General features: G+C 36.4%; 1 protein-coding gene across 8 annotated transcripts in view; it reads right to left on the bottom strand.

The window, feature by feature from the left end:
* The window catches only part of INPP4B (inositol polyphosphate-4-phosphatase type II B), an 842,030-nt gene that overhangs the window by 127,841 nt on the left and 698,868 nt on the right, over positions 1-15,321 (bottom strand). For all 8 annotated transcript variants that reach the window (XR_003608999.2, XM_028102335.2, XM_028102336.2 and 5 more), the window contains one exon: positions 10,678-10,837. Coding sequence is in view for 7 of the 8 variants with exons in the window: in XM_028102335.2 (XP_027958136.1) it covers positions 10,678-10,837 (160 nt within the window). In the remaining variant the exon portion in view is untranslated. The remainder of the gene's footprint in view (positions 1-10,677; positions 10,838-15,321) is intronic.

The raw sequence follows: 15,321 nt of genomic DNA, 5'->3' as shown, positions 1-15,321 counted from the left end.
CTTTCATGGTGGAACTCCTTAAAAGAGTTGTGTATAGATAGTGTTTCTAGTTCCCTTTTTTTCTCTTCCTCTTAACCACTCCACTTGGGTTTAGTCCCTGTCCACTCTAGGGAATTCTCGTCAATGTCACCAGTGACTGCTACACTGATAAATCCAGAGTCACTTAGTCCTCATTCCACTTGATCTTTCAGCAGCATTAGGCATGCTGATCACTCCTCCCTCCCCCACCTCAGAATACTTCTCACCCTGGATGTCAGGATATCATACTTTCCTGGTATCCTCCTACCTTACTGGCCATTCCTTATCCAACTCTGTTGCTGGTTCCTCCGTTCTTTTTGACCTATTAACATGGGAACATCCCCAGTTGTAATCTGTATGTTAATTTCCTTTTCTCTGAACACTCAACCTTTTGCTGACATTATTCAGTTTCACAGTTTTAAGTACTATTCATATGTTGACAATTTCCAACTTTATTTTTTTATTTTTTTAATTCCAGTATAGTTACCATATAGTGTTACATTAGTTTCAGGTGTACAACATAGTGATTTAATAATTCTATACATTACTTAGGATCATCATGATAAGTGTACTCTATGAAAATTTATATCTTTAACCTGAATCTCTCTCTTGAATCCCATCTCTAAGTGCATACTTGATATTTCCATGTAAAGCTGGCATGTCCCAAATGAGCTCCTATTCACCACAAACCCTGTTCTACCCAGTCTTCACCAGCCAGTACGTGACCACCCCATCCCTCCAGCGGCTCATGCCAGAAATGTTCAATTATTCTTAACTCCTCCTTTTCCCTCATTCTCTCATCCAAACCATCAGAAAAGTCTGTTGGCACTACCTTCAAAATAAGTATAGAGTCCAACCACTTTTCATCACCTCCACTGCCACCTTCTTCTTGGTAGTCCAAGCCACAATCATATCTCACCTGGACAATTACTTAGCTTTCTAACCGGTCTATACCTGGTTCTACCTTTCCCATCTATAGGCTAATCTCAATATAATAGACTCGGTGTTAAAATTTATGTCATATTAGGTTAATCCCTTCCTCAAATCCCCCCAATTGCTCTTATTTTTCTCAGAGTCAAAGTCAAAGTCTATACAAAGGTCCTATATGATCCTTTCTCCAAGCTGCCTATATAAATTCATCCTCTACTCTCTTCTCTTTGCCTTCTCATTCAAACCAAACTGGCATTTTTGCTGTTTACTGATGATGATGAGAGCACTACTATCTCAAGGCTTTTGCACTAGCTGTTTTCTGTGCCCGATATATCCTACCCCCCGATGTCCACGTGGCTCATATCTTTTCCTCCTTCTGTCTTTGTTCTAATATCAACTTCTCAGTGAAGCCACTGACCACTCCCCTTAAATTTCTATTCCTGCCCTCCAACAATATTCCAAAACCCTCCTACTTTGTTCCATATTTTTTCACATTATTTGCTACCATTAATATATTGTGTAATTCCCTTAATTTCTTGTATTAATGTCTCTCTGGGACAATATGAACTGCAGGAGGGGAGGTATTTTGCCTGTTTTGTTCATTTTTGTATCCTCAGTGTCTAGAATAGCGCCTGGCACATAGTAGGCACTCAATTAAAATATGCTGAATGACTGCAAGAAAAAAATCACTTAAAATAATATGGTAGCTGTATTACCATAAAACAATAGAACTGGAAGAAACCTTCAAAATTTTTAGATGATCTTTATTTTACCAACAAAGTAAGGTGCAGAGAATATAACTGATCTGTCAAAAGTTATATAGCCAAATAAGTAAATTGAGGACTTGCCAAGAATCTTGGCTCTGAGTCAAGTGTTGTTTTGTTACATCATAATTCATTGCACAATTTTTAAAGGAAGCATTAATTTTCTGATAGGATATTGGAAAATTTCATAATATACAACTATCATTGAAATTCTAAGCTTATAATAAAAATAACTGTGGTATCTTTTGATTATTTTTTACTGTTTTATTTTTTAGCTTGTAAGTGTACTTTTAAAGTTTTTTTACCTGTAGACCTATGAGTTTTTAAAAGCCTGATTCATTGAGATTTCTTTCCCAGTGTAATTCTAAACCTTTATGTGTAGAAATTCATTAAATTCAGGAATAATACTTAAGCCCTTTGATGAAAATGATGCTTGCATCTTTGCAAAATAAAAGACATGTTTCCTATTATAAAACCACTGAGATAATTGTTTAATATTGAGTATAAGTTTTGATAATATGATTTTCATGTATGTATGCATAAATATGCATTATGTCGAAGATACTTAATAATATAAAAAATGCCTACCTAAGCATTTCTTGTCAGGTAGCCATTATAGATCAAGGTGGCTAGGCTTTTATTTCATAATATTGGCCTCTATTACTTGCCAAGAATTATGTTAGGTTCTGGAGATTCAAGAGCAAATCACAAATACTTGGCATATTTTCTCACAGAGCCAAGTCTAGTAGAGGAGATAATATTTAAAATAGGATTTACAATAAATCAGAGATTCAGAGGCTGCAAATGAGTGGCCCATGGGCCAGCCTTATTTGGCCCTCAAAGATATTTTATTTGGCCTTCCTCATATTTTAACAATCTTAAAGAATCAATTATTGACCTTTAAAGAATTTAGATGTTTCATATAAAAATTCAGATTTACTTGAAAAATCAGAAGATATAGCAACTTTAGTTTCAGTTTCCTTTGTAGGAAGGATTGGCTAGCACTGGAGTGGTGGCCCTCTCTTGAAGGGATATGTATTGTCGCAGTGTCTATCCAATTCACTTGACTCATTCATGTTACCCTATATGCAGCTTGAGGGCCTTTGTACTTGAAACCCTTGTAAAAAGCGTGACTACACAATTTGCAGAATTCAATGAAAAGTTAAAATGTGAGAGATTCCTGTTCAAAAGGAGTAAACAACCTTTTTCCTTTCTCCTGCAGTGGTATCTCTCTCAACCTGTCATGGTGAGATTCTATTTACTCTTTCACATTATATTCCTTTGGGCTCAGTGACACATGTATGCAGAGTCTCAAAGGTACCCAGCCTGACCCTAAGTATTTCACACCTGCACCCAGGCCCTTCGGTAGGTGAGGATGGGGACAGAAAGAGGTCATTGGGCTGGGACAGGGATGGGGAAGCCGGGCAGGTACTGGAGAACCTGGGAGGCAGAACTATAGGTGAATCATCTCTTAAAGTTCCAGGCATAGCCTCCATTGCCCTGTTGGACTTTATCTAAAACACAAAGATACAATTTTTAAGAATTCAAGATGGTGATTACAGAGCATTAAACCCAGAGCAGAGGGCACTGCTATGTGAAGGACTCTGTGTACTTGCACTGGTTCACATGCTAATAAAATCAGCTCTGGCCTGGGGGGCCAGAGAAGATGCTCCAGAAGACATGAAGTTTGAGCCTGTGGAAGGCAGAGATGGGCAAACCTTTGAAGGTCTAGCAATGGAAGGTACAAAGTGAGGTCTCAAAAGAGTCCAGTGTGACTAGATCATGAAGGATGAGGTGAGATGAGGTGGAAGAAAATGACAAAGCACCATGAAGAGGCAGGTGGGGGTCTGGGGACTTAGGGCTTTGGAAGATCAGCAGAAAACTTAGCAAACAAGTGCAGTATTAGATGTCACTAATATCTAAACTTAAAGGCAAGAAAATCCATATGCAAAGCTGCTCTTAAGATTTAAGCATTTCTTGCCTACAGTTGCTCTGAGGAACCAGATTCTTTTTGACAAATTCAATCAGGAATCACTTTGCCTGCATTTGAATCCTTGCTCAGATACCTACCAGTTCTGTAGTCTTAGAAGTATTGCTTAACTTCTTCATCTGTAAAATGGAGATAAAAACAGGACTTCCCCTACAAGCTTGTCATAAGGAGGGAGGCAAGAATGGCAGGGCTTAGCAAGTGCTTGTCATAAAAATGTGAATGCAGTAAAGTTTAACTAAGCAATGTGATTATTTTCTCTCTTGATACCTTTGATATCCAAGTTGCATGTGATTTGTACCCCTTCGTGCTTCCTACTCCTCAGCTAAAGGCAATTTCTATGACCCAAGGCTCTGTATTATAGATTTCGCTAATTTTGTCTTATTCTTTCTGTTCTCGTTTTATTCAGTTCATCTATCTGATAATGACTCTCAAACGTATACTCCCTCTTCTAAGTCCTTTATCTTGTATATTCTGTCTTTGGAAAATCTCTGAATATCTTCTTTCAAATACAACTTGCTCACCCACGAGACCTCAAGGGCAGGGTGTGTTCCTGGATACAATGCCTGGCACAGGCAGATGTTCAACAAATACATATTGAATGAATGAAAGGATCTTCTTCTCTGTCTTCTAACACAAATTTAGTGTGTGTCTTCTATAAACTTAATGCCATGAACCATTCTTTGTATAATTGTGTTCATTAATTAATCCTTAATTATTTCAAATTTATTAGGCAGACAACTACTCTGGCCAACCTAAAGTAAAACATAGGAAAGAGATTTGATTCGATAAAGTGATTTGCTAAAACCTTCGATTTGTCCCTATTTGGAAGTTGGAGTACTTTTTTCAGATGACTAATCTGGCATAGGAAGCCATTGATAATTGGTGATAAATTACTGATAAATTCTTGGTAGTTACCAAACAATTATGTTAACAGGAGGCAACCAGAGACAAAGTAAAAGGTGTGAGTGAATTCTCAGGTCCCTCTAGGGAATGTGAAATGCACCTTGTAAGCTAAAAGAAAATTAGGAAGCAGGAAAGGACATGAGTATCAGTGAGCATGAAACTCTAACCAGTGGTAAGTAAACAAATTCTGTGATCTGCATGGATGTATACCGCCTTTGTATGAGGAAGTCGTGATGACATGAAACCAGCATGGGCTTACTGAGAAAAGTTACATCAGAGGAATTTCATCTCCTTTTTGACAGGACTTGTAGCTGGGCAGATTAGAAAAAAAAGTATTCAGAGACAAAGAGTACTTGGCCTTGGCATTTAATATAACGTCGTGAAAGACAGAGAAATTCAGGCATGCAGTAACATGAATGGCTGAATATATCGCTGCTTGAACACACATCCCCAAACAGTTGTGATTAACAAGTGTATTTCAGCGCATACATTTTTTTTTTAGTGATGTGCCTCAAGGATCTGTATTTATTTCTGTTTTCCCATCATTTTTATCTATTACTTGTGTGAATGAACAGAAAATGTTTGTAAAATGTGAATAAAATAAACCTAAGTCGGATAGTGGATATGATGGATGAAAGAAAGAGGTATTTATTAGAGTGTACTCAGAAGTGTAGTATACTGTAGTCATGGGTTTACATATCAATCTCTTCAGTAGAACTGAGACAGACCATGTCTTAATCTCCTTGTGTCCCTAGTTTTTCACAATGTCAAGTACATAGTGGTACTTAAATATTATTTGAATCCTGAAAGCCTGAAGGATAAGTCAAATTGAGCAAGATTTATGGATATCAATGAAGTTCGTAGTAAAAAAAACATAGCTGTCAAAATAGCTAATGTGAACTTAGATACCATTAATAGAAAAATAGATTCTAAAAGTAGGAAAGTGGTCCCCCTCTGTTACTCTGTGTTTGACGCTGTTCCTTTGAAAAATGACCAAAAAATGGCAACAAGGACATGATGGTTGCTTTCAGATTTGTTAGACTATAATGTGGAAAAAGCAAAGTAGATTTGTTCTGTTCGTTGCATAGAATTAGATGTGGGCCAGTGGGTAAAATTAAAGGAAACATATTTAGATCAACATCTGGAATATGCCATTCTAGAAAATAAAAAATGGTTTTCTATCAGTGGAGATGTGTACCACAGGCTAGGTAAAAACTGGCAGAGATACTATAGGTAAGTTTCTTAAGACAATTTAGGAGGTTTAATTACATAATGTTTAAGGGCACATTAAAATCTAAGATTCTAATATTCACTGATTTTATCTTTGAGTCTTCAGTTTGTTATGAAATTGAAGGCATGTGGTCCCGTGCATATAGTAGATGCTTTTAAGTATGTTTAAGTGTAGGGAAGTAAAAGAAAAAAATCTTGTTCATTAAGAAAACATATAAATATATAAAAGCCATGAAAGTTTGAAAAGGTATTCTACTGTTTGTGTTCAGAACAGCAGAGAATGTTTTACTTCCATCAGCACTATTTATATTAGTCCTGAAAAGAGATTTATGAAGATATTTTGTTAAATCCTGGATCTAAAACAAACAAAAAGCCTTCAAAACTACAGATTTAAAACATTATTAAATAAATACACTGTAAAAGAAAAAATGTGCAACTTGAAAAAAATATCTGCAGGTTATAAACATTAAAAAAATGGAAAAAGGTAGCAATAATTCAGAAGACCATCTGTTTAGCCATGATATATATATATATGCCAGCAAAACAAACAGGAATTACAACTAAAATGTAAAAATAAAAGATGGTGATGAAGAAAGCAAAAACTGACCATCATAGGGTTGACTTACCCTATAAGATTTCAAAATATATCCCAATATAAAACATAATAGTCAAAACCATATGAACAGAATAAAAATTCCAGAAGTTGATTAAAAACATTTGAAGGACATGGGGTGCCTGGGTGTCTCAGTGAGTTAAATGCCCGACTCTTGATTTTGGCTCGGGTCATGATCTCAGGGTTGTGACACTAAGCTCCAAAGAGGGCTCATGCTGGGCATGGAGGCTGCTTAAGATTCTCTCTCTCCCTCTCCTTCTGCCCTTCCTCCCCCACTTGCACTCTCACTCTCTCTCTCTAGAAAAAAAAAATTGCAGAACTTATATAGAAAGAAAAAAAATAAAACTGATATAACATGAGAGAAAGAATCACTAATAAATGATGTAGTAACAAATGCATAGCATTTATGACATCATACATTTGAATAAATTCTGGATGACTCAGTCATTCACTGAATCAATTCATTTATTAATTGTAAGAAGAAAAGAATGAAATGGTTTTTCCATCCCAGCCATGAGCTGGGGATAAAACTGGAGCTACTGAAGAAATGCATTTTATTACAAAAAATAATATTTTGAAATACAATATTATGTCATATAATGTCAAACTTCACTAATAGCTAGATAAATTACAAGAAAATACAAATAAAAGTTACAATAAATTACAGATTACAATATGATGTCTTCCACATAAACTGGCATGAAATCAGGGAAAATGTTTAAGGCTGGGAAGACTGGTTAAAAGGGTGCTTGTAGATACTGCTGGTCAGAGTACCTATTGCTAAAAAAACCCATCAAAATGTTCCTACCAACCATTGGTTGGTTTCCACGTACTATTCCCTAGTAGAAGAAACCAGAGTTCTTTGGAAAATGGCTTAACCTAGGGCTTGGGCAGGGGAAATGACAGCTGAACCTAGTCTACCTCATCGTGCTAGAAGGAAAGGGAGTGAGTAAAAAAAGGAAAGGAGGGGCACCTGGGTGGCTCAGAGGGCTAAGCATCTGCCTTCAGCTCAGGTCACGATCCCGGGGTCCTGGGATCGAGTCCCACACTGGGCTCCCTGCTCAGCAGGGAGTCTGCTTCTCCCTCTCCCGCTCCCCTTGCTCGTGCTCTTTCTCTCTCTCTGACAGATAAATAAAATCTTAAAAAAAAAAAAAAGAAGAGAGTAAGTAAGAAAGAAAATAAGGGAGTAACTGGCCTATGGGGGGGCAATCTGTTAGAAGGCCACTGAAACCCACCTGAAAGAGCTCCTAATGGCTAACTCCAGAATAGTTTGAGCCTCAAATAAATATAATAATATTCTTAGATTATAAACTAAAGAATAGCATATGTATTCATGAGTCCACACTGATCTAAATAGGTAACTGTAAAAATGCATACGTGGGAGAAGGGATAACTCTTCCTTATAAAATAATTCCACTTCCAGCAATCAAACTTAGGGGAAAACATCAGAGATGTAGTAGAAGACTTCAGCATTCAAAGATGTGTTATGTGTTAATGCAGTGAGATTATAATAATTACGTTTCTAAAATAGTGGTTTCTCTTTTGACGAATTAGTTTACAGTCATTATAATCTCATTTCCAGAAGATGCTTCTCAGGAAATATCCATAATATAATGATATGCAGGATATCATTATAGTACATCTATATTTACAATGTGTACTCCAGTTTGGTTACAGTGTGTGTGTGTGTGTGTGTGTGTGTGTGTGTGTGCGTGTGCGTGTGTGTGTAAACATAGGGTATGTTAAAAATGTTTGATTGAAATAAAAAAATAAAAATTATATGTAATCCTATTTGTTTTTCTTTGCAAATTTTCTAATTATTTTTTTCTAATAAAATTTAAAACTACAGGTAAATTGGGATACAATGTGTATCTCAAATATCTTTATCTGAAATAGTTTGGGAGATAGGGTAGGTAAATACATGACTTTTGGTTATTCGTTTGCTTTATATCAGCACCAAAAACCACTATTAATTTCTCTACTGCTTTGCTTTATGTGACAAAAGTCAGGGTAGAAACTGAAAATGCTTTTTCCTAACTTTAAGAAGAAGACTATAACAACCATAATAATTATTTTATTAATACATTATTACATAAGAGTAAATTATTATTAAATAATTGAGCTAATCAATCTCACTCCAACTATGCAGCATCCATAATCTATTTGAAGTATACTTGAGCACAGGTCCATCTGTAAAACATCTATTTGCATGTGTTATGCATCTTCTTTTAGGTACCAATGTCCTCTCCAAAACATGCACTCTAAACACAACTGTCTAACATGTAAAATGTTAACAAAACTTTAACTTTGAAATAATTTGACAGTATGATGTTAAATCATTATTAGACTAAGGTATATATTTTATTTTGCACATTTAAATTGTTTTATTGCCTGATGATGTTTATAACATAAAAAAGAATGGATGAAATAAATATGGATCATAAATTGAAAATAAAATCACTTAGAGGGCACTATGCTGTAATTAGACTTGAACCATCCACAAAGTCCATCTAGTTGTGAATTCTACATTGACAGCAGCTTCTACCTGGTTTTAGACTATATTCAAACAATGCCTCACATTCAAAGTGATTCACCTAATCTCACCAAATATTTACCTACCAAATAGTTTTACTTTTTAAAATGTAATTTTGGTCCCACAGATCCAACCTTCTGATACAATACAAGATACAGGTAAAATATATAACTTCAAATATTCTGGAACTCTTTGTCAATGAGAAGTTTTGGGCAACATCAAAACAAATGTGGCAAAATTCAGTACCCCTCATCTTAGTTCTGCTAAAAAAGTATTATGCCTTGAAAACCCATCAATGCACAGAACAAGCCACTAAAATGGATTCTGCTTCCTTACCTCATTTTCCAGAGCTCAGCACAGTGTCTGGCTTACAGACGATAGTCAATAAATGTTCAATGAAAGAAAACTGAAGTATCCTACTTCTTTATGATGTAAGTTATGACAAGCTTTCACTTTGATTCATGTAAAAGTTATGGGGCTGACATAGAATCTAACTGACATTAGATCCATTAACTAATAAAACTGATATTGTTAAAAAAAGATCCCCATATATAGTTAAACCAAGTAGGTATAAGCATAATGAATATTAGTATAAACTTTCCCATGTGAATGTACTATGGAAGATGAGGACCATCTACCGTAAGAAAACTTTAGAAAGCCATAGTTTACAAACATAATTTAGAAATAGTTCTCCTGTTAATCAAGTAATGAAAGATTGATGTTTCACATAATTAAACTCCTGATGAAAATGTGAGTAATAAAAAATCAGGAAAACAAATCGGGAAAACATAAATTTAATTTTATAAGTGTCCATATTTCCTTCTGACTCATTTTCTTAAAGTAAAAGGGAATGCAGATTTCAGAAGAACAGAGTAGGGCAACACTGTTTATTCCTTCCAAACACTTAAGATACCAAAAGGGCTGGAATAACTTTAATCAGCAGTTCTTATCACCGTAAAGAAATGCAGATATTTGTCTGGGTTTTTGACATCAAAATTAATCAAATTAACAAAAAAATTTGACAAAAAAGCCATTTATAGGGACACAACCATAGTTAAAAATTTGACTAAGCCATACTTCTGTGTGTCTACCTATACACACACAGAGACACCTACATGCATATGTAACCATGTGTGTGTATACATGCATCCATGAAGACCGAGACTTACTAATATGTCTTGGGAATAATGCACAAACATACTCTTCTTATATGGAACCAAACCTTCTTAATGGTTTTGAGATAATTCACAAAAATATTCCCCAGAATAAGGCAAAAAGTATTTTATCATACTGCATTCTTTTCAGGAACCATGATGAGATACTCTGTCCTGATATCCCTAGAAGTTTCTAGGAGTTTTAGGAGCAGATGCTTGTTTTGCTTCCTAATAAAAATTTGGAGGAATGTGTCAAAGTAGATTAAACTATGCCAGAGTCTTTCAAAGAAAACCCTGTTCTTCTTTCAAGAAGGTTTTCGTGTAGCAAAAGAAAAAAAAAATGAGCATTGCAAGCAGCTCTGAAAACACAAGTGAGATGCAATTTGAGAAATAGCCTTCTATCATCTAAGCCAGAGCAGTGGAAAAGCATGCTATCAGCACTTTCATCAAAGGTACTGTTGACTCCTCTTTTTCTATCTCATTTTATCATGACTGTCTCATTTTGTTTACTCGTCAGTGATTGGGAAAAAACGACTCCTTACCCCTTGGATGAGTTATGATGGGATCCACTAGAGAAGGGTCCTTTTCTCCACCTTTGCTGCCACCACCACCGCCTTCACCACCACCATCTCTTTCAATCAGTTTATCCACCATGGCAATAATGCAGTTCAGGCTCTTCCCCACATTGGCCCACACCCTATCCTGAAAAGAGCATGAGTATCACTACACATTTTTATCGCAAACACAAGATAAGGCAAAATCTGACAAATCCATTTTAGAGAAGCAGGTAGGGGAACAATCGTAAGAACGCAGACTCAGTGATTAATTCTCATACTCCCATTAATTTGGCCAGACTATGAATATACAAGAAGAAATCTGTTTTCTCTTAATAAAGCAAAATTTAAGTGCTATAAATTTTTTACTTAGTTCATTATTTTTTCTAAATCATAAAGCAATGACGAACTACTGTGAAATATTAATCCATAATTGAACACAGCCTATGATATTTTAAACAGGACATATCTGTTTTCCTTATCAACACTTGGCAAGAAAGCAAAGAGACACCAATGTTTTTAAAGAATAGCTATAATTTGCATTCAAAATTCTTGTTTTTCCTTTTTATTGTGGTAACATATATAACATCGTTTACCATTTAGCCATTTTTAAGTGTACAGTTCAAGGGCATTAAGTACATTCACATTATTATACAACCATCACCACCATCCATCTCTAGAATTTTTCATCTTCCCAAACTGAAACTTTTACTCTTTCAAAATGAACTCCCCACTCTTCTCTCCCCTGCCACTGGCAACCATCATTGTACTTTCTGTCTCTATGAATTTGACTGCCCTAGGTAACAGAAGTTCTTAAAGTGTGGTCTTCACATCACCTCTAACAGAATGACCCAGAGAATTAAAATACAGATTGTTGGCTCCTACTAAGTCAGTCAGAACCACTAGGAAGAAAGTGTTCTACCCTGAAATTTTGACAAGCTCTTCAGGTGCTTCTGACCACTCTAAATCTGAGAACTTCTACTCAATATTATGGGCTACAGCCATTAATGTCATTGTGGCTGATTTATTTCTTAGGAAGCAACCCCTACCACTAGGGGGCCTCTTTGTCACTCAACTTACCAATTCTGATTAGCATCCATTTTTGTTTAGGGCAATTCATGACACTGAATTCTTTGATTCATAAAAGTTGTTATTTCTTAATACAAAATTTAAAAATATAGTTATCATTATGGTTAGCCTCTCATCCCTAGCTTCCCTTTTTGCTCTTCTCTCCACATCATTTAGATGGAGTCACTGACTCCCCAACTGTGATGGCTAATTTTATATGTCGACTTGGTTGGATCACAAGACGTCCAGATATTTGGCTAAACATTATTTATGAGTGTGTCTGTAAGAGTGTTTATGGATGAAATTAACATTTGAATTAGTGGACTCATAAAGCAGTTTGTTGTCCTCAATGTGGGTGAACATCATTCAATCCATTAAAGGCCTGATAGAACAAAAATGTGGAGGAAGTCAAGATGTGATCCTTCTTGCCTGATTGAATCAGGACATTGATCTTCTGCCCTCAGCACTCCTGGTTCTTAGGCTTTCAGACGTGGACTGGAATATACATCACTGGCTCCTCTGTTCTAAGGCCCTTAGACTCAGACTGAATTCCACCACCAGCTTTCCTGGGTCTTCAGCCTGCAGATGGCAGATCTTGCAGATGGCATATCCTGGAACTTCTCGGCCTCCAAAACTGTGTGAGACAATTCCTTATAATAAATAATATAGATCTAGGGGCATCTGGGTGGCTCAGTCGTTAAGCATCTGCCTTTGGCTCAGGTCATGATCCCAGGGTCCTGGGATCGAGCCCCACATCAGGCTCCCTGCTCCGCGGGAAGCCTGCTTCTCCCCCTGCCTCTGCCCCTGCTTGTGTTCCCTCTCTCGCTGTCTCTGTCAAATAAACAAATAAAATCTTTAAAAAAAATAATATAGATCTTATTGCTTGTTTCTCTGAAGGACCTGAGTACACATGTTAGGTGTATCTTACATATCACATAAGAACCAAATGGATTTATGGTGCTTTTCTTGCATCTTTCTCTGTAACAGAGCTATTTCAGAGCTATTTGGAGTAGCACTTAATGCAAAGATCATACTCAATTATAGTACTTCTTTAGTAGTTTATACATTTTTACCCAAAAGCATATTTTTATCCAAGATAATTTTGCTAGTTTATAAACAAAGAAACTAATTTTGGGTAGGATAAATCTAGGAAGAAAGAACTATAGTTGAGTTTAGATTATTGGATGGTTATCTTATAAAGACCAAATTAGTTGAATAATGTAACAAACAGATATGGGACTGTACAGATACGCCTACTACAGTAGAGGGGGAAAGTAGAACATTCCAAGTTTAAAAAGTTAACTTCGAGGTCTACCTACATGACATGCTACCTTGGGAAAACCACCTCATTTCTGGGGAGTCACCGTTGGTTCATCTACAGTTTGGAATGCCCTGCTTACCTCACCATGCTGCAGTGGGAGTCAAATAACATAGTCTCTATGAAAGTGCTTGGAAAATTATTACAATTTGGCAAAACCACATCCTATTCTTACTGGTTTTCCTAAATGAATCAAACTTGCTTTTTATGACCTTATAATCCTGGGTGTGAAACATGCTACTAATCATAAATAATCATAAAAATGTTTCCCTTAAAGGCAGATTTCTTCCACCAAAAAATTAAAAGTACTTCCCTTCTAAGGGAAACTAAGACACCAATCACATCCATAAATTGCTTTATGCCCTGCTTGTTGTCTGAGAAAATAAGGTGGAGGTACCTCTGAGGTATGACCCAGGAGACCTAACAAAGCTCACTTCTTCTGGGATGAAACATGGGGAAAGGTAAGCAAACTGAGGTCCTGACATCACTCGTACTGGGATTTGGTGAGGAGCTTACATTTCAGACCACAGTAACAAACTTACTGGCCCCTATTCTGAATATGGCTTAATTTCCACCAGCAACTGCATCTTTAAAGTTGTTGAATGGAAAAATGAAGTGACTCTCCTGCTAACACCAGGAATAAATTCCGTTACTGAGGGAAAAAAAAAAGGGTAGAGGATTATTCTTAATTTTCCAGATTAGCTTTGTACATGAGATAAATTTTCAACTCTCTTCTCGTTGCCCATGTTGAGAGGAACCTTATATTCTGATCAAAAATCAAGTAGTATTGCATGCTGCCTTTCTTATAGAAAGTAATATAAGGGGTTAACCCACTTCCATTAATTACATCTCCAAGGGCCAGAATATAAGAATATATAAAACGATAATTTTACATTCTACTCCTATATATTGTTCTTCCTTTATAAGATACTTTGGGCTATAGGATTATACTCACAGAAAAAGTAATCTTTGCAGCCAGTTAGAGAGAACTTTTATTGACATGAGATGCAGAGTGAAGTATGTTCATTGGATGAGACCAGCAACCATATGGTAAGAGGTTAGGTGGCAAACAGCAGAAGAACATTTGAGTCATTAAATACATAGAGGACACACAAGCTGGGAGGATGTTTGTTGGGGGTGAGAAATTGAGCAGTTTCTTATGCAAGACAAATACATAATTCTTACATAATCAAATTTTTTTTTATTGAAGACACACTCAACAGGAGACCCCAAGTGGACTCAAGCTGGTCTTTATCTTTTGGAGAGGAGATGCTGCCTAGCTGGTGGGGAGAGAATGCTGAGTTTTGCTAGTCACTGCTTCTTTTTGCTTTATGGCATCTACAAAGTAGATTCAAGTCATCCATTTGCATTGCTGTCTCTCATACTAGTCTATGAGTTGTTTGAGGGCTGTGTCTTCACTACACTGCACAGGGCCTGGAGGAAAGGCAGAGAGAGAGAGATGGAGTAGAGGAGAGAGGAGAACAGACATGACTCCGACCCAGAGGCAGATTGAGAGCTGCTATTTATATTCACCTGCTATATGAAATTAGCTAATCTACCTTCAAAACCGCCACACAAGATCAACATTATGGACTCAGTCTTTAGAGGTGAGGAGACTTAAGGTAAGAGATACTGAATAACATTCCACATGAAAATGGGTATAACTAAATTAGAAATCCTGTTTGGTTTCAAAGACTTGATTCTTCCCCTAGGATTTCCCACAGAATTGTGGCACACAGTAGGAATTCTTCTTTGTGAGATTACTAGAACTCTGGGGACAAGCCAGACAGAGGAAGGTCAGGAGAAGGAGTCACAGGAAGGATCAGGCAGAGGTGTGTGTCACTTTACATGAACAAGAAGAGTAGGTGTCAATTATCTGAGACTTGAAAATGAGTCCAATGGCAAATCCCTAAGAGATGACTCTGAAAACAGTCTGGTCACATTGTACCCTTAAGTTTGAAATCAAGAGGGTCATACAATCAAGGATAGAACAATCACTTAGCTAAAAGGTCATTGAACCTGGGTCAAAGGACATAAGTGACTAACATAAACAGAGGACAGTGTCAGCATCAAAACCCAAAATCTATTCATGTGACTGGGAATGGGTTATAGGGAGGAAAGATAACTCAATTTCTAGGAGATAATTATTAATTATTATCCGCAAAATCATTATTTTGAAATTAGGATGCTAAAAATGGATAGGCAATATTCTCGAAGGGAAACCTTAAATACCTGATTTCTCTCCT

This window comes from Eumetopias jubatus, unplaced genomic scaffold (genome assembly GCF_037043125.1).
Source record: "Eumetopias jubatus isolate StellerSeaLion01/CBP00866 unplaced genomic scaffold, mEumJub1_p1.0 scaffold_2, whole genome shotgun sequence".
NCBI classification, from domain to species: domain Eukaryota; kingdom Metazoa; phylum Chordata; class Mammalia; order Carnivora; family Otariidae; genus Eumetopias; species Eumetopias jubatus.
Note: the sequence above shows the minus strand (reverse complement) of the source record. Positions and strands in the feature narration are given on the sequence as shown.